Raw genomic sequence first — 23,744 nt, 5'->3', positions numbered from 1 at the left:
ACATATACCAAGCAAATGCTACTGAAGAGAAAGGAGATATGGAAATGTTACTTCAGACAAAACAGAAGGACATTCAAAGGGGCAAAAAGAGGTTACTGACAAGGGAAAGTCATCATGAGCTTCAATGGTTGGGAATCTCACTGCTGGAACCACACGTGGCTATGAGCTATGTAAACATTTGGAAGTATAAGAGGAACTGGAAATCCTTACTGTGGTAGGAGACTTGAATATACTTCCCTGAGATGGGTAGATGTCATCCAAATAAAGGTGTGGAAAATTTAGAATACAGAGAATGGTCATAAATGAATAGAGATGATGTACTAATAATTGTTGAACAGGCAGTATTCAAAGCATTTTCCTTAAAATGAAAGGTATATAACTCAAGCCTCATAAGTAGGTTATTATTATTACCTGTCCCTTACAGGTGAAGAAACTGAGGCATAGAAAAATTCATAAATCTCACAGCTAATAAGTGGCTACACTGGGATTTGAACCTGGCAGACTAGCTTGGGAGTATTCTGTGCTCTTGATGTGCTCCATTAGAACTGGGGGAGATGGATTTGTGACTCATGTTCTCAGACTGCACTTGGCATCAGAACCATCCAGGGGAAAGGGACTTACATTGTGGGATCCAGGTCACCTGGGCACTGACTGTGCTTTCTGCCCTGGATGAGGAGTGGCCTTGCTGGGGCTGCGTTTGACTTGAGAACCATGTGTTGATCAGCTTTCCCTTATGTGGGAACACTTGCTTGTTAGGGTTCAATCTTGCAGGATGCTGCTGTTGGCCAACAGAGTGTCCAGGGCAGTGGAGGAGCCAGCACACAGCCTGTTTCCTCACATCCACCCAGACCTTAATTGTGCAGAGAGCATCAACAGGAGCTTCATATGGAGCTGCTCACCAGGGACATGCTGCATCACATGGTGCTGCCAGCATCCTGCTGTGCACTGCCACCTCGCTTCCAGTCAGCTTCTGTTATTGGTAATTGGGAACCTCATCTAATGTGATCTCAACATCAGGCAGTCTGAAAGCCACATGAAGTATTGCTGTATTCACCAAACAATACTCATTCTTTAACACAGACTGAAAACGAACATTCACAAAAGACTTGTTATGAATGAGGACATGGAGAAAGTTACATACAGCACATCCCAGGAAAGGAATTACGTGGGCCACTTTATGCAATGCATAAAAGTTGCAACCAGCAACAGCCAAAATAAAACAGGCTTGTAAATAACTTTTGAATGAAAGAGAATTAGAATTGAAGTTAAAAGCTCTTCAGAAGGAAGTAGCAAGGAGAGCACTGCATATGGAATGCAGCCGCCAACAACAGCTGGGGGAAGAGTGCGACCTTGGGTGTGTTTATCAGAAATAGACCGAAGATAAGCATTCAACTCATGAAGCTAGAAAGAAATGGTGAAAAAAGGCCAGAGACTAGAAGCGAAGAGTTAATAGAGATGAAAGAAGGTGCTAGTGAAATGGTCAGCAAAGTAAATAAAGTGAAAGTCCCTCTCCATGCTCCTTTCTAACCCATTCCTCAGAGCTAATTCTTAAGTTTGTTTTGTGTTCTTTCAGCGTATGTGAAAAAGGCAAATATATGTGTATGTACACAGTGCAGTTTCACATGGTCTGTATTGATGTTGATATTCTTCTATAGCTTGCTCTCCATGCTGTGGATCTCTCTCTATGTCAGTACTTGTAACTCAAACTCCTTTTTTCTATACTGTTCTCATTATGACTCTGGCACATGATTTCACAGCAGTGCCACACTGGCCTCGATTCAGTTAAAAGATCACTGAGTGTCCACCATCTGAAGGACATCACCTCCCAGAAACAGTGTCCAAGAACAATGCTTGCCACTCCCTAGTAGGACAGTGCTTCCATGGTTCCAGGGTGACTGGTTCGTGAGGCCACCAGGAGCTGCAAACTCCTTCATGGCTGCTGATGACAGGAATTGAGGAGGAATCGACCAGTGCTCCATCATATCTCCTGGTTCCCCCATAGTCACTCTGAGCAGGATGGATGGCCAGGGCCCAGCTCTGGGTACTTGTTGGAGCCAGGCAGGGACTCTCCAAAAGCAGGGAGGTCACCAAGTACAAAAGGTTTACGGAAATATGTTTACAGCAACAATTTGGTCGTGCTGGTGTATTCACAAATGTCCTGCTGTGCGTGTTTTGTTATATAGGTTTTTGTCTGATGACAATAGTCTGGAGTATAAATATTACAAGCTGAAGCTGGCAGAAATGCAGCGAATGAGCCAGACCTTGCCAGGATCAGATCAGAAGCCGATGGCGGCCGAGTGTGCAGTCCGGGCCATGCTGTATGCCCGGGCAGTTCGGAGCCTCAAGAAGAGACTCCTCCCGGGTCGGCGGCGGGGGCTGCTTCGAGCTCAAGGACTCCGGGGCTGGAAGGTGAGGAGAGCAACCACCGGGACCCAGACCCTCCTCTCCTCAGGCACCAGGTTGAAACACCATGGCCGGCAGGCTCCAGGCTTCTTGCAGGGAAAGCTGCCTCAGCCAGATGGAAATGATGCTGCCAAGGATTGTCCACCAGATCCTGCCAGACCCTCTCCTCGGGACCCCAGCCCAGAAGCCTCAGATCCATCCCCGAAGCCAGTAGGCGTGGATGTCTCTGAAGCCCCTCAGACTTCCTCTCCCTGCCCGTCTACTGACAGTGAGTTCTCACTCCTTTCCCCTTCTCTGAGCCCCAGCCCCAACACTGATCAACGTCCAGGGGTCTCTGCTGAGGTGGATGGCTTCAGTGGGCTGGGCTGCACTGGGCTGGGCAGCAGGCAGTAGTGAAAGGAATCTGGCCAGGGTGGTGCTCACAGAGGCACTCTCCTTGCTTTCTTGAGGGGCCAGCCCTAGAATCCCACTGCATGTTTCCTCCTGTCCTGAGTGTGGAGCTGACATGAGGTGCTGCCCAGTGATTCTGTTCAAGGTCATCCTGTTGGCCAGCAGGGTGTGCCATCTGCCCATGCTTGGGCCTTTGAGCTCCTTGATCCATTTCTCTCTATTCTTGCCCATGTATGTTCTGTAAGGCTGCCCTTGTTCTCATTCTGCTTCTTCTTCCCTGCCAGGGTCCCTCTATTTCCCTTCTCAGGGTTATCTGACCCACAGTTTCTTATGTTTCTCCCAGCCGTTAACTTCTCCTTCCACAACAGGCCTGCCCCCTGGCCTGTGCTTTCCATTCAGCACTAAGTGGGAATGTAGAGGGAAAAAATCTACCCAACAGCTTCATTCTCTAGCTGTTGCTATGTAACGAGCCACTCCAAACTGTGGCTTCAAAGAGGAGACATCCGGTGTTGCTCCGAGTCAGCTGGGCTGGGCCTGCAAATGCATTTGCAGGCAGAGAGTAGTTGCCTGGGACTGCCAGCTGAGGTGATGGGGATGACTGGGCTACATGCCTGTCACCCTCTAGCAGCCAGATTGTGTTTGTTCACCTGACAGTCAGGATTCAGCATCCTGGAGAGGCAGTGGGGTGCTTGAGGCCTCTGAAGCCTGGTCTCCACATTTCTGTCCCATTCTCAGCCAGCAAGAGTCCCCGGGCCAGCCCCAGTTCAAGGAGAGAAAAGAGAGTTCACCTCTTCTGGACAGAGCTGCACAGTCACGTGGCAAAGGGCAAGGCTGCAATGAGGGGCCGTCTTTGTAGTCGGTCTCCACAGCCCCATAATGTTCACATGGGAATTGACAGCTCAGAACTGATACATGACAATTGCTTTGTTTTGTAGTTGATGTGAAAACAATGGAGACTGCGGAGAAACTTGCTAAATTTGTTGCTCAGGTGGGACCAGAGATTGAACAATTCAGCATAGAAAACAGCACCGATAACCCTGACCTGTGGTACGTACCCATCATGCCCCTTTGACTTGAGTGTGTTCACCCCATGTGTGTCCTGAAAGCCCACAGGACAGCCTGGCAGATGCACTCCTGCCCCACAGATCAGCCCAGGATAAATCATGACTTCACTTCCACTGAGCTCAGGGCTGTTAGGGAGAAGCATCTGTTTGGGTTATTGGGAGATTGGCCCTCATCTGGGGCATCAGGAAAGCCTCCCTGGAGGGGAGTTGGAGCTAGATCCAAAGACTCAATGGATGTTTGCCAGGGCAAGGGGGAGAGAACACCTCAGCAGAGGGACTAGTATGTTCCCTAGAACCTGTGTGGAGGCAAAGAGGAGGGTGTGTCCTTGCCTGTGAGTCTGAGGAGGAGGGTGGACACTGTCCCTGGTCTTGCTGGCAGCTCTGGGCAGGATGAGAATGTTCTGCTCATGTACTATGATGGATGGGTCCTGGTCTGGGTGTGAGCAACAAGCATCTCCACGTGTGGAGGCCTGGCACCCTTGTGCCAAGAGGGGGCACCATTGTCCTTTCCATTCCTCAGATAGGGTGGCCATTCAACGCTACGCAGCCCAAAGGTGACAGAACCAGGGCTGGAGCCCACTCTGCCTGTGGGGTGCAGGTTCTCCTTCAGGGGAAGGCCCCCTAGGGCCATGTGTTCCTGGTACTGAGCCATAACCCTGCTGGGCTCCCCTTGAAGTGAGTGGGGTTCCCGTGCTCTGTGGATTGTATCCTATAGCTGGCTAGGGAATCTAGACCCTTGCCCTGCTCCAACATGCTAGACACTTGTGCCTTAGTTTAATTAAGAATACAGGTAAAAATTTTACGTTTCCTGGAGCATTTCTGGGGCCCAGCGGTAACTAAGCGTGCAGTTCTAGCTTGTTTGGGACCTTGAGTGAGTCATGCACTGGGGTTGCCTCCTTCCTGTGGGACTCAGACCAGCTACATGGAGCACTGATGGCCTTGCTGGACTTCAGCCTGCTTCTGCCTTTTACAGACCTGGGGGCTGCTGGGCCTTACAGACCTCAAAGTTGGGCTGCCCACATATGAGGGACCTTACACTGGCAGGACCAGGCGAAGGGGACAGCTCAGTGAAGGGCAACCAGGAGCATTTCATCAGTTCTCTTTTTTTCCCCAGTGAAAACTACAGTTTGGAAGAGAACTCTGCATTATCCTGGGCACTTGGCACTGCCAGGGATTGGGGTTATTCCTTACCCTCTGACAGCCTTTTCTGAGCAGTGTTCCTCAGATAGCACTTTCTCCTCCTTTCCCACATGGAGACCCCAGGAAACTACAGTAGCATCAGATAAGGTGATTTACTCTGTCCCCCAGTGCTTGTAGAATAGTTTGAAGAAGACTTCACCGAACAGCACACCTGTTTAGTAAAGGCCAAATGATTTTGTGTTTTCTTTTCCTTTAGAAAATTTTTATCTCTAAGGTGCTCCTTAGCTGCTTGAGTTAATTCATTTTGTGTTTGTGGTTGTCATCAATTTGATACACACTCAGGTTCCTTTGTTTCTGCTGAAATTCAGTTTGGGTGCTTTTTTTTCCACATCCTTTTAAACAGTTTTTAAAATAAGTACAGCATTTGTGTGGCTCTAAAGTAAAAATTAGAAGAGGTAAGTTCAGAGAAGTCTCATGCCCTCTACCCATCAATGGGATACCATTTTCATTCATTTTTGTGTGTGTGTGTGTGTATGTATGTTCCCTCATAGTTCTTACACCAGTAAGTAGTCGTCTATGTGTAATAGACTCTTCTGCACCTTGATTTTTTCCCTTTACAGCATATCTAGAAGTTCCCCTCTGCCTGTCCCACCTATACCCTCATCTCTGTTCCATTGTGTCATCCTCCACATGCAGCCACACCTGCTCCCAGTGTGCTAGAGAGGCATGCCTTAGTTTAAGATAGATTTTTTTTTTTAAAAAGTTTTTCTGTATAGCGCAGGGAACTATGTTCAATTTCTTGTAATAACCTTTAATGAAAAAGAATACGAAAACAAATATATGTGTGTATATGTATGACTGGGACATTGTGCTGTATACCAGAAATTGACACATTGTAACTGACTGTACTTCAATTAAAAATAAATAAATAAATTTAAACCTCCATCCCAAGGGAAAAAAAAAAAGAATACAGTTTAAAACTTGACATTTCCTGGAGCGTTTCTGGGACCCAGTAGTGACTCAGCACGCTCTTGTAGCTTGTTTAGCCTCGTGCACAGTTGCTTTGTGTTTGTGGCCATTGGGTATCTTCCAGAAGGGGGATTAATGCAAACTAAGTTTTGATAGGTAGTGCAGGTTTTCCTCCCTGGGTCCACTCTCCCAGCAGTATCATGAGTGCCTGTCCGCACTCCCCCCACCTTTTGATGTGCCTTTGAACCAGTGGGATTATGAGACATTCCTCATTTTCTCAATGAAGTTTTAGTTTGCATTTTTCTTAAGTAAAATTTTGAACCCCTTTTCATAAACTTAAGTGTCATTTTTATATCTTTATGTAAACTGTTCATATCATTTGCTCTTTGTTATTTTGAAAAAAGTTTCATCCTCTTAGAAAAAAGTTTTGTTGAGGTATAATTGACATGCCATAAACTTCACATATTTGTCTAATTAGTTTTAATGCGTATTTACACCTGTGCAACCATCACCACCATCAAGATGATGAACACATTCATGACCCAAAAGTTCCCTTATCCCCTTTGTCATCCCTTCCTGCAGGCAGCTGCTGATCCGTGCTCTCTTACTGTAAATAGTTGGCATTTTCTATAATTATATGTAAATGCAGTTTGTTCTCTCCTTTTGTCTAACTTCTTACTCCACATAATTACTTGGATTCAGCCATGTTGTGTGTATCCATAGTTCACTCTTGAATGCTGTGTATCACATTGTGTGGCTGGACCAGTTATTTACTCCTTCAGCTGTTGATGGCATTGAGTTGTTCCTGGTCTGGGATGATTACAAATAAAGCTGCTGTGAGCAGTTATTTACAAGGTCTGCTTTTATTTCTCTCCAGTGAAATACTGAGTCAGGGAAAGGCTGGCTGCCAAACTGCCTTTCTAAGTGGTGGCACAGTTCTACATGTCTAGCAGCCTGGATTAGAGTTCTGGTTCTTCCTCATCCCCACCAGCACTTGATAGTGTCAGTCTTTTTCACATTAGCCCTCCCAGTGTGGAGGAGGGGGTTTCGCACTGTGGTTCTCATTTGTGTTTCCCTGAAGATAACTGTGTTGAGCATCTTTGCATGTGCTCATTTATTTCTTTAGTGAAATGTCTTTTTGGATCTTTGGGCTATTTTTTAATTGGGTTGTTTGTTTACTTATTAATGAATTTTGAGAGCTTGTTATATATTCTTAATACAAGTCCTTTATCAGATATGTGATTTGTAGATATTTTCTCCCAGTCTGCGACTTGTTTTCTCATTCTAGCAGTCTTTTGGAGGGCAGAAGTTCTTAATCTTTGCCCTTTTCTCGATTGGGCTTTTTGGATTTATTCTTAGTTTCTACGAGTGTTTACCTGTAATGTAATTGCATTTATTTCCTTCTTAATTGGATATTTAACTTTCATTTTGCTTATGGTATGTTCTGCAATGCAGAAATGTTTTATGTAGTCAAATTTATCAATTTTTTTCTTTTATTGCACCTGGATACTAAGTTACAGTTAGGAAGAATCTCCCAACACTCAGATTATAAAGACATTTATACTTTTTCTCCCACTACTTGTATGGCTTGGTTTTTGCATTTAGATTTCCAATCTTTGTGTGGTTATTTAGGAGCAAAAAGTACAGCATAGATCCAACTTAAATATTTTTCTAAAAAAGCTGCCCAGTTGTCCCAACACTATTCATTTAAAAGATTCTTTTTCACAGTGGCTTGAGAGGCCACCTTCATCAAATACTGTGTTTCTGGCCTTTCTCTTGGTCTGTCTGTCCACGGACCAGTACCATGCTGTTTTTTTCACTTTGTTTTGTTTCGGTTTTTTGCTATTTTGACTATAGAGGCTTCATACACCTTGTAATATCCATTGGAGCTGGACCCCTTGTTGATCTTGTCCAGGGTTTTCCCAGATATTCTTGCATATTTATGTTTCTGTATGAACTTAAGAATCACACCGTGTTTCTATATGAATTAAGAATCATGTTTAGATCCAGAAAAAAAATGATGCTTTTACTGGGATACTTTTATACTTTAATATGTTAATTAGGGGAAATTGACATCATTACAAAGCTGAGTTGTCCTATCTAAGGACAAAGGCTGTCTTTCCTTTGGCCCAAGTATATTTTGTGTGTTTTCAGTTTCTCACACCAGCCGCAGCTCCAGTGGCTCAGGCCGTTGGACTCTGCAGTGCAAAGAGGCCATATTACCATGACATTCACGCAGCTTTGCTGCAGGACGTGAGGCAGGAGGTGCTGCAAGTGGCAGACCTTTTTCCATCTCATAGCTGGAGTGTGGGAGGAACAGTGAGCAAACGCAGGCCCAGAGTGGCCGGTGATGTAATTAGAAAGATGAGGTAAGGCCCAAGTCGGATCTTCTGGCTGTAGTGTTAGAGCTCATACTAGCATGTTCCCTGGTCGTCCCTGCATACCTTGTTCCTCCACCTCCCTCCCCTGAAAAGCAGTTAGGCCTCTTACGTTCTGGCTCCTTTGTTAAATTACTAATACTCCTCAAACTATCTCATTGCACAGCTGACCATCAACTGTAGCTGGCAGAAAGAGGTCATGTTATTTGCTTCTTTGTCCCACCTCCAGCTTTGTTGAGTCCATTTGGAAGTTTCAGCGAATGGGAGTGTTCAGAGAACCGTCTGATTAACCATAACCAGTGTATTTCATCTTTATCCCAGGTTTCTACATGACCAAAATAGTTCAGCTTTCAAATTCTATCGAAAGAAAGTATTTGAACTGTGCCCATCGATTTGCTTTACATCATCTCCACTGACCCTCCAAGCCAACGAGAGCGCTGATTCTCAGGAGAGCCCCCTAGAACCCATGGAAGGGGAAGGAGAGTTTGAGGATGAACCCCCTCAGCATGAGGCCGAGCTGGAGAGCCCAGTGATGCCTGAGGAGGACGAGGACGAGGAGGACGAAGAGGAGGAGGATGAGGAGGGGGGTGAGGAGGTCCCCACTCCTGGAGAGGCCTCCAGGCCGGTGGGCGGGTCTACCAAGTCCGAGTGCTCTGAGGGCAGCCCCCCTGCTGATGGCCTCCTGAGTGAAGTGGCCGAGGATGGCCCTGCTGGTGCGCCCGCCCTGTCACATGCTTCCTCAGGGGCCTGCTTTCCCCGGAAGAGGGTCAGCAGCAAGTCGTTGAAGGTCGGCATGATTCCGGCTCCCAAGAGACTATGTCTCATCCAGGAGCCAAAAGGTGAGTACACAGCCATCAGCACAGCGCCCTCAGAAGGGTCTTCTGTTTAACACCTGAGGAGGAGTCATGGTGCTTGATTGTGGGCCATGGAAAATCGTGGAGACGTTGCCTGACTGCTTTGAAGAATTTACTGGCCTTCAGCCCAGGTTCAGCTGTGAGATGACCAGCTGGCCCCTGTCACCCTTCCTGCCTCTGATTGCTTTGGCTAATGTGGACGTTACCTTTCAGAATCCCCCCTGGGCCAACACAACATGGGGTTCTTTGGTCTTGAATTTTTAACCTAAAATAGTGCTACTAGTTTTGTGCACCAGTCCAAAATGTCATGAGAAACTGACATTTCTAGTTGGTCTAAAGTCAGCACTCTAGGGGGACACTGCATTTGGCTTTTGGCGCCCCACATGCTGCTTGTTATTTTACATAATTGCTCAGATTCCAGCAGAGGAATCCTGGCAGTGGAAGGAATGGGCCTGGGTCACCTTGTGGCTATTTGCTGTCTGTGATCTTGAGGGGTGCCCAGCTTTCTGAACCCCGCAAAGGCCCCAGGGTAGTGACGATGAGACAGGAGGATGTGGACCAGGACTAGTCTCGGGTAGTCGTTAGTGGGAGCTGTGCACTCCCTGCTCTGCCTGCCTTGGCCATGGAAGGCCATCTCCTGCTCATGTGTTGGGAGGGTCAAGCTTCTTGAGATACAGTTTACTAGCAACAAAATGCATCCTTTTCAAAAAGTGGACAGTGCAAGGAGTTTTGACAAAGGTACATAGGCATGAACCGCCCCCAGTACGGCAGAGGTGGAGCCCATCCCAGAGATGTCTCTGTGTTCCTCTTGGGTCTCCTCCTCTACCCAGCCCTGGCAGCCACTTTCTGGCTTTGTGGTTTTGCTTTTTCTAGAATGTCAGTTGGTGCATCATCATGTGCTGCCTTTCGTTAGGCTGCCCGCTGCCCACCCAGGTGTCTCCACACAGCCAGGCCTGGGCCATGTTTCATGTATAGGGCTGATGCTTCAGTACTTGTGTGTGAGGCAGTTTTGGTGAACAGCGCCCCGTCGTGTGTGTGGAACCTGTGTGTTTCACGTTATTGAGGCCATCACATTCACCCCCACTAGTGTCAGTTTCTCCTGCTGATGGAACAGTTCTCGTGGTTTGTGTTTAGAAACCTTGGCATTGCAATGGATTGCTGACTGTTCTGCCAAAATCTTGTCCTTCAGAACTTAGCACAAAGGGTGGTAGCACATCAGAATGACTGCTAAGATGGTCTCCATGGGGGAAACGTGGAGTTCTTTCTGTTTTAGAAGTTCTCAGTTGCTTGATAGGGTGATTGATGAGACAATACCAGACCTGCTGATCTCCCCTGTGATAACATGTGTAAATATGATAATAACTATAATAATAATGTGATTTGGCGCTCTGTAGGAAAAGCATGGTTGTTTTACTGGAAAGTTATACGTGGACTTTAATTACCTATGGAACAGTCCCAGAGACACAAGGAGGGCACAGTGTTGCAAATAGTTCATTTGTTGAAACAAAATATATTCCTACACATGGAAAATGATCCCCGCTTCCAGTCCTTCATCATAAATGTGGGAGTCACACTTAGGTAGACTCTACCACAGTGAGGCAGCCCTCAGTTGAGGCGGTGTTCTGCCTGTGTGCTGCTCTGTGGGTCACACGATTCCTGAGAGGAGCCAGGGCCAAACGGCTGGTGTTGTGGTGCAGCTCTGAGCCACCTTCTGTCGGCAGAGGGGCTCTTAGCCAAAACTGCAGCACCCTCATTTTCTTTCTTAGTAACTTGGGGAAAGCACATATATATGTGTGTGTGTATATTTCTTTTGTCTTCTAGTTCATGAACCAGTTCGAATCGCCTATGACAGGCCTCGGGGTCGTCCCGTGTCCAAGAAGAAGGTGAGCATGACTGTGAGTCCTCCCGTGTGACGTAGTCAGAGTTTGCCAGCGTTTCAAAGGATACTGTGGCTGTGACTAAGCTATACTCATACTTCAGGCCAGGTGTCAATGTACAAAGCACAACACACACCCTTTTCTCTCCAGGGGCTTCTTAAAACTGTTTTGCTTTGTCCAAGGAGGGAGTAATTAGTCCATTTAATGGATGGGTGAGTCTGAAGAGATGAACAAGATGTCTCAACCATTGAGAAGTTCAGATTTAGTGAACTACAGTTGTGATTAAAAGAGTGCACTACTTTGCTAGTAAGTGGAGCACGCGCTCGTGTGTGTTCATTAACTGATCAGCACTTCCTATGTGCCCAGCCCATCTACCCACCTAGAGGCAGCAGTGAGCAGGGCTGGCAGCAACAGAAATGTACAAGACCCAGTCATCGGGGTGCTGTGGGTGCAGAGAAGCAGGTCAAAGGGAAATGGGGTATAATGTGGGTTGAGGGGTACTCTTTAACCAGGGGGGCCTAGGAGAAGCCTCAGGGCAGTCATATTTCAGCAGGGGCCCTTTATGCCTAGAGTGGAGTGATGGGGGTGGTGAGGTGAGGAAGTAGAGGTGCAAGCACTCAGGTCACTTTAAGGTCTGTAGATGGATGTCAGCACTGTGGCCCCTTTTCTGGGAGACACTCTCAGGGAACCATGGTGGAGATTTGAGTGGAAGGCATGGCCACTTTGGCTGCTGTGTTGAGAGCAACCTGTGGGATCGGGGGCCAGGCAGACTCGGGAGACCAAGTGAAGTTGGTGGGACGTGCTGATGGGTTGGATGTGGAACAGATAAAGTCACGAGTCCAGGGTGACTCCAGGGTTGTCAGCCTGGGCAGTTAGGAGGATGCAGCTGCCATTGACTGAAATGGGGAGTCCCTCTGGGGGGCATGTCATTGGAAGGAGATGGGGGAACACTCCAAACAGCTGATTGGACGTCTGTCAGAGCAGGTGAAGCTGAGCAAGGTAACCAGGGATATATGTGGGGACATCTAAGGATCCCACAGATCATTAGAGATCAGGAAGGTAAGTAAGGTAGCTGGTGAGGTCTCTACTGGTGTCAGATTGGGAGGAAAGCCCGTGTAGTGGCTCAGACCCAAGTGCATTGTGTCAGTCTCAATGGCCAGAGGAAGTATCAGTGTGACCCCAGTTACATTTGGGAGCAGGGACCTTCCTGTGCCCGAAGCTTGTGGTCCTAAATGGTGTGCTGGCTTTTAAGCTGAGATAGCACCCAGGTACCCTTCTGGTGGCCTGGGTGAAGGCGCAGCCTGGTGAGGGGACAGCTATTTCAGGCTCACCTAATCTTGGCATTTGAATCCTGAAGTTCCATTTGTACATCTGTAAAGTGGGGCAGCTATACCTACCATGCAGGTAGGAGATACCTTGAGGATTAAACAAAATGCATGTTAATTGGTGTGTAGCCGCTGTCCTGCAAAGTGGGTGTTTTTTTGGGGGGGTGACTGCAGGCAGGTAGGAGACCTCCCCTGCAGCTCTCTGTGTGCACCTCAGCCTGGCCCGTGGTGCACGGCTTTTCTCCAGCCCCAGGAGACCAGGCAGGGTGATTCTTAGACACAAATTGAAAACTCACAGAGATCTGTCCAGGCTGAGCTGATCCCTGTCCCTCCCATTGCTCCCACCTGAGTGGCTTTCCTGACATTTGGGAAACCCGTGGCCAGCCTTTCCTCTGCCTCCCCCACCCTCTTCCCCTCCCACATTTGTTCCCTACTCAGACCCCCTCTGCTACTCCAGCTGCCTTGATCAGGACAGAGGGGCTCTCTCCCAGGAGTGTGTAAGACCCTCTTGGTCTCCTCAGGCTGTGCTGAGTGTTAAGTAAATCGGTAAGAGAAACACGGGCTCAGGCAGCAGGAACTGAGCCCCCAGCTGCCCAGCAGTTCCAGCACACTGTGGATGCTGATGAATATTCATGATTGAATGGAAGTCCCCTCTGCTCATCCTAGGCAGGCTCCTCCTCTAGAGGCCTCCAGGCCTCTTAACTTATCTTCCCACAGCCAGCTCTGGAGCCCAGATCTCCTCCAGGTCTCCTTACCGCTGCACCTGTAAGGTCCTGCCCAGCTGCACTGGCTCCCAGTGGGGTCTGCTCTGTGGTAGACATGGACTCCCAAGTCCAAGTAAAACCCAGTCCTTGTCCTTAGGAAGCTCTCAGAGCTCCAGACCTGGGAAGGAACAGACAGACACACACACATGAGTCAATCAGGTTTGCTGAGCAGTGCCCAAAGGCATCCAGGGAAGCTTCCAGGCTGGAGTCACACTGTTCATAGTTCTGGAAGCCCATAGGAATGAATGAAGCAATGGGGTGACGGGGCAGGGGGTCAAGTCGGAAGGACCCTTTGAGCCAATTTTCTGCACAGCCTCTCTCCACCACCTATCTGGCCCCTCCTGCCTCAGTCCTGCCTCCACTCTGACTCCTGCACTCCAGGGCCTTCTTGCCTCAAGGCCTGTGCCCTGTTTTCCCAGCCTGGGATGTGCCCTCTGGTTATCACAGGGCCACCCTATTTATCCAGGTCTCCACTCTGGGTTCTTCCTACTGACTCCTTGGCGCCAGGACCCACATCCCCTCATGAAGTTGAACTCACCGTCTTACCACGGCAGTAAGAGTGGTCACGGTGAAGCCTTAAGAGGCTGATCCAGCTCAGTTCTGTAGGGGCACCTCAGGCGGGTGACCTCCAATCTTTAGCAGCCTCAACCTACCCAGGGAATGTTGCCAGGAACTGGGGAGGTGACCATGGCTTGATCTTGAGCGTCTGGGGAGTCAGGGAGGCATTAGGGGTATTAGTACTGGGGCATGTCCAGGTGCAACCCGGGGCAGACCCTCGTTCTTCACTCCACCCTACGTGCCACTCTTCTCTCTCCTCAGAAACCCAAGGACTTTGATTTCACCCAGCAGAAGCTGACCGACAAGAACCTGGGGTTCCAGATGCTACAGAAGATGGGCTGGAAGGAGGGCCACGGCCTGGGCTCCTGTGGGAAGGGCATCAGGGAGCCCGTCAGCGTGTATGCAGCGGGTGCTGGGGGCCAAGGGTGGGGATGGGCAGCGTGCCTGGGGAGATGAGGCTTTCTGTGGGATTCTTGTCCTCAGTCCTTTGGTCATCCTGATTCTTGGTTTCTCTCATGTTGAACATGGCTTGAAGCAGATCATTGACACATGCAGGTGTTCACACAGCTCCTTGCACTTGAGTAGACTTGGTCCCTGGCATTTGGCCACGTTCATTATTGTCCTAAAAGCGGAGTAGTAATACTGGGTAGTTACACTAAGAACCGCTTGCTTCCCTTTTCCGAGAACCCATACGCAGACTGGGTCCAGGGTAGAACATGGCCCAGAGTTAAAGCCCCATTAACATCCAACAAGCATTTCAGTTAAAACTGAGCTTATCACCTGCTGGGGAGGCTTTCTGCTATAATCGGGGGCTGGTTTCTGAGCACGCCCCTCAGAAGTTTTACACACCTGCACAGGTGAGTACCCCTTGTTCCCCACAGTGAATCGTGTCTTTACTTTCCCTTTCCCTTGCTGTCACTGTTATGTGTCCCTCATACCTCTGTCCCACTCTGACTACTCGGGCTGTTTTCGGTCTCCTGGTGGCCAACTCTGGGCTCAGGTGTGGCTAACTCTCCATTTTGCTCCTTAGGGGAACTGCCTCAGAAGGGGAGGGGTTGGGTGCCGACGGGCAGGAGCACAAAGAAGACACGTTTGATGTGTTCCGTCAGAGGATGATGCAGATGTACAGACACAAACGGGCCAACAAATAGGTATGTGTGTGAGCTAGTGTGTGGGGCAGACTGCCTAAGCTGACGTTCTGGTTCGCAGAGAAGCTTCCTCCAGAAGAGTTGGTGTGCCCCACTCCTCAAAAACCAAACATCAAAATATCACCCCCCCAAAAAATGAAAAAATTCCATGAGGGAAAAAAAAGGAGTGTTTGGATGCAGATGTGTTCCACCTCTCACCTTCCAGGTTTGCCTGAAGGAGCGAGCCCCATGCTCGCCAAGCGCAGCTGCGTGCAACCCATGGCGGGGCCTCAGCTCAGGGCTCCCAGGCTCGACTGCACGTGGCCATCTTGTGGAAACAAGCTGCCACGGGAGTGGCCTTGTGTCCTGCAAGTGTAAGGGTGACCTGGAAGCTGGCACAGCAGAGGATGCCACTTTGCCTCATGCCTTTCTGAGGGTCTTCAAATCCTTTTCCTTCTGAAGGGCTCTTGGCCTATAAGTATCTTCATCTTTCTCCTCTTTTTAGTTGCCCTCTCCACCCTTAATTTCCAACTCAGTTTTGAACAAAATCATTCTCTCCCTAAATAGATGAAAACCTTTGGTGAAAAAAGATAAGCTTGAAGCAGCAATTACTCTTATAACGCCACATCTGTCCCGGATCTGCCCTGGAACCAGTGCCCAAGTAGGTTTGGTGTGTACGTGGAAAACAAACTGCAGTTTCTGGTGCAGAGGGTCCACCTGCTGGCTTTTCTTTTTCTTAAAAAAAGAGAATGCACCATTTTCAGTCTGCTTTGGCCTTTTCCCCCCTCTTCCAAATGCTTCTGGCAGCAGGTCCTCTCCAAGTTTTCCCTGGTTCCCCTCAGAAGGTGGGGCTGCCCTTGAAAGCACCAGTGCCTTTTAAGTGCTCAGGACCTCCTGTCGGTTTTCCTGTCCCAGGACATGTTGCTCTCTAAAAGTGATCTGTTAGCAAACTTGATGCTGAAACAGACAATCACAGATCATATCTTCTCAAATTTAAATAGGGAACGTAAATCAGTAATAATGAAGTCCATACTCTGGTCCCACAGCCTGTCAGTTGGAGTGCTGGAGCCCTTTGAACGAGTGGAGATACTTGGTTCAATGAATGTGTTATTTATGGAGTCTCATCTCTTAAATGCATCCCAAGAGACTTAATGAAATTTCAGCAACGTATTCAGCAGCTATATTCAGTGGGGAGTAATCATTACACTGATGAAACTTTCCCCAAATTTACATGTCTCTTTAGAATCCACAAAGCAAACTTGTTTTTCTTTTTTTTCCCTAAACCACATATGGAGTCTCCTACAAAGGGGTGGGAGGTGTAAACTCTTCGAGACACTTCATTTTTTGCATATGTGGCAGTGTAAAGAGTTGTTTTATTAGGGCCTTTGTACAGAGCAGAAAGGATCCTCTTGGGGTGGGCTCTGCAGCTGTTTGCTATTTGAAGGCATACGATGGCCGCCCCTTCCAGCTTCCCGCACTCTGCTTCTTGCAGCTACATGCGAAATTCTCAGGCTGTGGGAATCTCTCAACCCTTCCTCGTAAAGCAGCAGTGTTGAAGTTTTAAATATGTGCCAAAATCTGGAAAACTTGGGATCCTGCTGATACTGCAAGCTTGGGGAACACAGCAGTGAGTTACCCTGTTGGCCACTTTTATTGGCTGTTAAGAAATCCTTGCTTTCTCAAAGCCGCGGATCTCCTGGGCTGAAGTCCCAGGCTCCTCTGGTTCTGTCTTGTCTGTCTGGCCTGCGCTCATCGGCACAGTGTCACAGGCCTGTCAGCATCTCATGTGCCCACCTGATGCTGCCTTTCTTCATGTCAGGTGTAGTCCCTAGGGTTCTGCTTGTTTCTGGTCACTTTTGTTGCTTTGGCAACTGGCAGATCTTAATGGCCAACAACACGCTGGAGGTGCCTTAGCAGAATTGAAACAGCCGGCAGGCGTGGTGTGGTTTCGAGGTTCATTTTTTCCTCTCTGCTAATCCTTCCTGTAGCCTTCCATGTTGGCTGTGGGTCAGTGGTAGAACCTTGAGAACAGGGCCTTGGTCCCCTGTGGCCTTTCACAGAGCACCTGTTGGCCCTAAGTGATGCATGCACCCTGCCCAGCGTGGGTTCTGGCCCTTTCAAGCATAGCTCTGACTATCATATTCCCTTTGTCTTAGTGGGCTTATTCTTGGCTTTCTCTGCTTTTATTTATGAGTAAAATACTTTAGGAATTCCCAGGGTTTGAGCCCTGTTCCCACAGCCTCCAGCCACTCCTCCCCCTGGGGATGTCTTGCTTTGAGCTGACACTGTGAGCCTTTGGCAGATGTCAAAGGGAATACCTACTTCTTGAGCCTGGAAAGTCCTGTGAGCACTCAGGTGATGCTTCTATGGAGTTGACTTTGAGGCAGTGCAGGCATTGCGGGAGCCGGGGTGGAGCATGGTGGTGCGTCCTCAGGGAGACCAGTGCGCTGGCTCTCTGCACCTGCCCTCGCTCTCTCCAGCAGAGGCCATTCTGCAGGAAGCGGGCGTGCAAGCGAGCGCGATGTGCAGTTGCATAGCCTTGTCAAAGTCACAGTGTCTTTTCTGTCATTCTAGTTCCAGGGTCTCTTCCGTGAGGACGACAGGCATCCGGAAAGTGTTAACTCGCCACTTTGGGTGCTTACTGTCTCTGCCTTGTTTCCATCACTGGAAATCATATATAGAGAATTTTAGCATTTTTGGTCCTTGGTAAAACCTAGAAGATGTTTGTGATGTTACAAAGTGGAAGTTTTTTTTTCTTTTTTTTTAATCTAAGAAGTTGTGAATGTTGTTAATCATTTAGCGGTTGAAATAAATGTAGAGGAAACCCAATTTTCCATGGTCTCCATTGATGTGTTTTTAAATCAGACTGGTTGGGGAATGCGTGGTAGGTGTTGTAGTGCCCACATGGAACACGACCGTAAACCCTGCGGCCTCCCAGGCACGCCTTCTGCCTACCAGGGCCTCTCCGACTGGCCTGCCACAGCTGGAGGGCCTGGTAGGTCACCGGGAAAGCCCAGGAGGTGCCAGAGACTGGGTAGTGATCAGGGCCAAGCACAGTGGATGGGTGCACCCTGTTCTGTGGGGAGGAGAGTTTATTGCTGGGCACAGAAATCTGCCTTTGAGAGGGTATCGGGACGTAGGAGCCTTACCTGAGCCACCCGTGATTCACTTGCCCACCTCAAGACCTTACTGATCTGCAGGTCAGGGTTCCAGCTGCCAGAGTTAGACCAAGGCCCACTTGGGCTTCCCCCTGACTGAATAAGCAGCGCATGGGACGTCTTCAAAGCTCCGTGCTATCCCCAGTGCTGCCCTGCCTGTGTCTGATTCCTCCATCAGCAGCTCCTTGACCTTCCCTAGGAGGAGGGAGGGTAAAGAGCACACAGCTGGCAAGCCTGGCACCTACAGGACCTGTGGGGCCTCCACCTGAGCACGGCATGATGGGCAGGAGCCCAGAGTGTGGTTGTACCCAGGGCAGAAAGGAGCCCAGGAGAGGTTTTGGGGGCTTTGTCAGGTTAGAGGAGGACAGAGGAGGCAGGGCCCCTTAGGAATCTGATGTAGGACCCCTGAACCTGCCTTCTCCCCACTGTGTCCCAGAGGACACGCAGAGGAGTGACAGGGACCCACATGACCATGATGGGAGCTATTGTCAGCCAAGATCCTCCCACACATTTGCCTTCATCTTTATGAGAGCCCTGGACATGGGTGTCTGACCATGGGCTTTAGTGCCACTCCCTGAGAAAGTCACTCAGAACCTACAGGGACCAACCCCATCCCCCCTCCCTCTTGGGAGACCACAGATGATGTGAACAGCAGTGGGGAATAGCTTCCAGCAGCCCCCCTGCCCAGCTCCTCTTTATTCCTGCGTGGGGCTGGGGAAGGTCACTTAGATGAGGACACGTGGAGTGGGGTTCTCCAGCCTGGGATACCATTCAGGCTTTGACCTCAAGCAGGTCTCTCCACCTCAGGCCTCAGTTTCCCCTCGCAGTCTGGGAAGAATTTCTTCCAGTTTGGAAGGTAAATTTCTGCTCCCTTGTCATTTATGGCTACCTGCAACCTGAACATGCCAGTCTCAACCTGGAGGGCCCCTCCCTTCATCTTTCCCCTTCACCCCCCCCCCCCCGCAGAAGCCTTCTGGACACCCCAGGACCCTGAGAGGCAGAGGGTGCTGCCTGAGAAGCTGCAAGCTCCAGTGTTAAAGCAGGCCTTTGCTATGCCTGCCTGCACACGGACGTATGTGACCTGTGCACATGTAACACGTGCAAACATGCACGTTCAAGCAACACAAGTATCTTTTCTCCGTAAAAGATTTTTTTAATGCAAAACTCAGTTGCAGAACAAAGCACAGAAGTTTTCCCTCCTTCCCACTCCTATGTAAAAATAACATAAAAAATAAAGACCTCATAGCCTGTAACCCAGGCTATAGACTGTGACAGATCTTCAATAATCAGTGGCCTCTCTGGACTCTAATCCTCACATCCAGCAGAAGCTGGCCCATTCCCCAGTGGAGAAACTGAGGCCTGGGACAGTCTGACTCCAGACTCACACTAAATGCCTGGATTTCCAGTTGGTCTCATCTGGTTTGGAAGCTCCCTGTTTACACATGTGTGCATGTACACACAAAGACATGCATGTGCAGACTCAAAAGACACATGCATATATACACAGACACACCTGCACACACATACATACATACATACATACATACCATTTCTATTTCACACCAAGCCCATGCGGCCCTGAGGACTTGAACACTCAGGAATTGCAGCTCCAAGATGAATCTGGCACCAGCTGCTTCCTTCAAGACCCAGGAGGGGGACCTCACGAGCTGAGCTTCTCTTGATTTTCCTCCAGAGGCTGTGCAATTTGGACTCGTGGGTTCGCCACCTCCCAGTTCCTCAAGTTCCTGGTCCAGGTCTGAGAAACGAGGTTTCAGCTGCGAGATTTCAGTGTCCACATCTTGATGAGTTGCTTTTGCCCAGAGGTAGCTCAGAGCAAAGCAGAACCCAAGGGTCTGAATCTTCGGTCCTAACATGTCCTCCCTGTGCTGTGTGACCTGGAACGAGTGATCCACATTTCTGAGCCTTAGTTGCTTCATTTATAGAATGGGACAATGGCAGTATCTAGTGCCAGGCTTCTGAGAGTCAGCGCCAACATGCTGCGAAGATCACAAATGTTCACTGTACTGTTTCTGTCATTCTGTGTCACTGGGATCCTATCATTGAGGCTTCCTGTTGGCCTGTTCCTTCTAAAAATAAAGTTTCCAAGTACTTGCCTGAACCCTATGATGTGATGGAAGGGCCACAATGGGTGATCTTGGAAAATTCACTTCACGCCTTAGAACATCAGTTTCCTCATTTGTAGAATATGGATATTACCCCATCCTGGATCATCAGCTGAAAAGAGTGTGTGTGAGCAAAGGATTTGGAGGAGATCGATGCAGGCAGCCGATAATTACCTAAGAAGCATCCTCTCGCTGACTACAAGCCCAAGTACATGTTAGAATTGCTCGTACCCAGTGCTTGCCTGTGTTGGTGGGAACAGCACTTTCCTCCTTGCTGGCTTCCATGAGGATCACTGCAATTGTCTTGTTTCTTATTGATGTAAAATTCGCATAACATAAAACTTACGATTTTAAAGTGAACAATTCAGTGACATGTAATACATTCAGTGTTGTGCAAGCACCATCTCTGTCTGGTTCCAGAACATTCCCATCACCCCAAAAGGAAACCTCATGCCCATTAGAGTAGTTTTTCCCCATTTCCCTTCCTCGGCCCCTAGGAATCTCTAATCTGCTTTCTGTCTCTGGATTTGCCTGTTCTGGACATTTCATAGAAATTGATCATATACTATGCAGCCTTTTGTGTCTGGCTTCTTTCACTCAGCATGATATTTTCAGGATCCATTCATATTGTAGTGTGTATCAGTGCTTCATTCCTTTTAATGGCTGAGTAATAGTCTATTGTACAGCTGGACCATATTTTAAAAAAATCTTTATTTATTTCCCACTAACAGAGGCACTGGGATTGAACCCAGGATCTCATGCATGTCAAGCATGCACTCTACCACTGAGCTATATACCCTCTACCCCACCCCTGGCTGGACCATGTTTTGTTCATCCATTCATCTGTTGATGGACATTTGATTGTTTCTGCCTTTTGGCAATTGTGAATAGTGCTGCTCAGAACACTCATGTACAAGTTTTGGTTTGAACATCTGTTTTCAATTCTTTTGGGTCTATACCTAAGAGTAGAATTACTGGATCATATAGCAACTCTCTATTAAATCTTGTTAGGAACTGCCAAGCTGTTTTCCAGGGCGTTGTGCCACACTCCAGTGTCTTTAAAAGCCATGATCCTCTCCCTCATGGGGCAAACCCACTGAGGTCAACCCAGGGCATGACTCTCGATGTCCACAGATGTGAGGCGGAATCCTGGGAACAAAGCAAATAGAGGGAAGGTAGGAAGATGTTAAGGAACCTTTGAATGTGAAATATGATGAACCTTTTCACAAAGGAGTTCGATCCCAGAAGACAAAATCCAAAGCGCGATGTGATTTTTGTAGAATCCGAAAGGATAAAATTGCAAAAGTGTGATGTGATTTTTGTAGAAATTTTGTAAAATGTAAGCAGATACCCCATGTACAGAGAAGGGTCTGCTCCAAACTGAGTATCTGGGAAAGTGGTGGGAGTAGGGCGGAAGCTCTTCCCTCCCTGTCCCCAGCCGTGTGCCCGGGCACACCAAGAGTGCACACCCATGCAGTTTGAAAAGAAAACTCATTGAAGAACATTCAAAGGAAGTAACAAATGACGAAGCATGTGCTGGCAGCAATCGTCGGTCTTTGTTTCAGAGGCAGCTGTGGTCTTAGGAGAAAAAAGCACCAGGTGTGAATCTAGACAGTCTCTTCCTGTGTCAAATGGGTGATTAAACATTGCTTCCTCCAGGATTGCTGTTCGTAGGCTGTCATGAAAATCCCTCCAGCATCTCTCTGACAGTCTCTCAGTAGCCTCTGTCCATCTACTTGTTGGTTCACTCACTCACTCACTCATTCATTTACTACATATTTGATAAACACCTAACTGCTCCTTCACAGTGAAATTACAAACTGCAGTCAGTGGTTTGAAGGAAACATCCAAGGCACAAATAAAGGGCCATATGGTCTGGTCTGTGAGATAATATTTCGCTAGAGACCTGAAGGATGAAGAGCATGCCAGGCAAAGGGAGTGGCATGTGCAAAGGCCCTGAGGTACAAATGATCTCAGCTGCAGGATGAGGAGGGAGAGGAAGAGAGGAGAAAGCGATGAGGGTTGGAGTTTCTGGAGTGGGCGACAGTACAGATTTTATCCCAAGGCAGTAGGCAACCATGGGAGGCTTCATAGCACAGCAGGTGCATAGCCCTATTTATACTTTTTTTTATTGTGGTAAAAGTTACATGAGGTAGAAGTTACCATTTTAAAGTGTTTAATTCCATGGCATTTAGTGTTGGACAACCATCACCTCTATGTAGTGCCAGAATATTTTCATCATCCCAAAAGGAAACCCCATACCCATCAGCAATCGCTCCCCATTCCCCATCCCTCAGCCCCTGGCAGCCACCAGTCTGCTTTCTGTCTCTGGATTTGCTAGTCCTGGACATTTCATATAAATGGGATCATATAACATGTGACCTTTTATATCTGACTTCTCCAATGGATATATTTTTTTAATTGAAGTATAGTCAGTTACAATGTGTCAATTTCTGGTGTACAAAATAATGTCCCAGTCATATATATATATATATATATATATATATATATATATATATATATATATATATATATATATATATATTAGTTTTTATATTCTTTTTCATTAAAAGTTATTATAAGATACCAAATACAGTTCTCTGTACTATACAGAGGAAATTTTTAAAATCTATTTTTATAGTTAGTAGTTAATATCTGCAAATTTTGAACTCCCAAATTTATCTCTTCCCACTCCCTTTTCCCCGGTAACCTCCAATGTATACTTTTAAAAGAGCAACTTGGAAGGGCAGGAAGGGCAGTAGGCACTGTGTTGCTCCATCCACACCCCTCCATCCTTCTCTCTGTTTAACAAAAGTCACCTGTGTGATTGCCCTGGGCTGCTGGAACACCCTTTGCCTGCATGCCTACCAGAGGGCCAGAAGTGCCTTGAGTTGACATCCCCCAAGGCAGCCCTGACCAATGGCATAAGGCATTTCCAGATCTCCCAGCAGGACAGAGCCAAAGCTGCCCTCCAGGGACTCTGCTGGATGCACACCCTTACTTGCTCTCCCCCCCCCCACCTCTCTCTCCACCTGCTTCACATCTTTTCTCCCCTGTCCTCATGGAATTTTTTAAAAAATTACTGGCCACAAATCTTCGTCTCAGGCTCTGCTCCAGGGGCCAGCCACCGATACAAGAGGCCAGGGCCGAGGGTATCATGTCCTCCATGCCAATGTGCATACCACTCCTGCCTGGAAGTGGGCCAAGAGACACAGAGCCAAAGACCCAGTGTGCTGGACAGTTGTTTGGCAAAACAACCCAATGGCTTCACCAGGAAGGATTTTTCAAGCAGTTCCATCAGTGCATTGATGCTACTGTCTCACTAAGCCTCAGTCTCAGGCCATGACCTGAAACAGGGCTGCAGACAATGTGACTGGGGGAAGTCACTTCTGAGGAATCCAAAGCCAGCCTGCCCCTTCTGGGAATGGCTCGTCTCTCCCACTGCCCACCCTGGAACCTCTGACTCCAGCGCCCAGCCTAAGATGTCTACTCTCTCCCTCCTTATGGCCTTCAGTGTTCTTGATGAATTGTTGCAGAGGGCAGGGATAGCCAAGCTCAACTGAATCCCTCAAAAAACCTTCCCATAATGGGGGAGGGAATAGCTCAGCAGTAGA

At 48.2% G+C, this 23,744-nt stretch overlaps 1 protein-coding gene across 12 annotated transcripts in view; it reads left to right on the top strand.

The window, feature by feature from the left end:
* The window catches only part of SUGP2 (SURP and G-patch domain containing 2), a 33,135-nt gene extending 15,457 nt beyond the window's left edge, over positions 1–17,678 (top strand). For 3 of the 12 annotated variants that reach the window (XM_064480047.1, XM_064480048.1, XM_064480049.1), the window contains exons 5-11: positions 2,184–2,671; positions 3,729–3,840; positions 8,666–9,183; positions 11,020–11,081; positions 13,984–14,120; positions 14,753–14,873; positions 15,076–17,678. In XM_064480047.1, the coding sequence (XP_064336117.1) occupies positions 2,184–2,671; positions 3,729–3,840; positions 8,666–9,183; positions 11,020–11,081; positions 13,984–14,120; positions 14,753–14,873 (1,438 nt within the window). In that variant the 3' untranslated portion in view covers positions 15,076–17,678. The remainder of the gene's footprint in view (positions 1–2,183; positions 2,672–3,728; positions 3,841–8,665; positions 9,184–11,019; positions 11,082–13,983; positions 14,121–14,752; positions 14,874–15,075) is intronic. The other 9 variants (XR_010378100.1, XR_010378101.1, XR_010378098.1 and 6 more) reach the window with 9 other exon arrangements.
* Positions 17,679–23,744: the final 6,066 nt, after the last annotated feature.

The sequence above is a fragment of the Camelus dromedarius genome, chromosome 27 (genome assembly GCF_036321535.1).
Source record: "Camelus dromedarius isolate mCamDro1 chromosome 27, mCamDro1.pat, whole genome shotgun sequence".
NCBI classification, from domain to species: domain Eukaryota; kingdom Metazoa; phylum Chordata; class Mammalia; order Artiodactyla; family Camelidae; genus Camelus; species Camelus dromedarius.
Note: the sequence above shows the minus strand (reverse complement) of the source record. Positions and strands in the feature narration are given on the sequence as shown.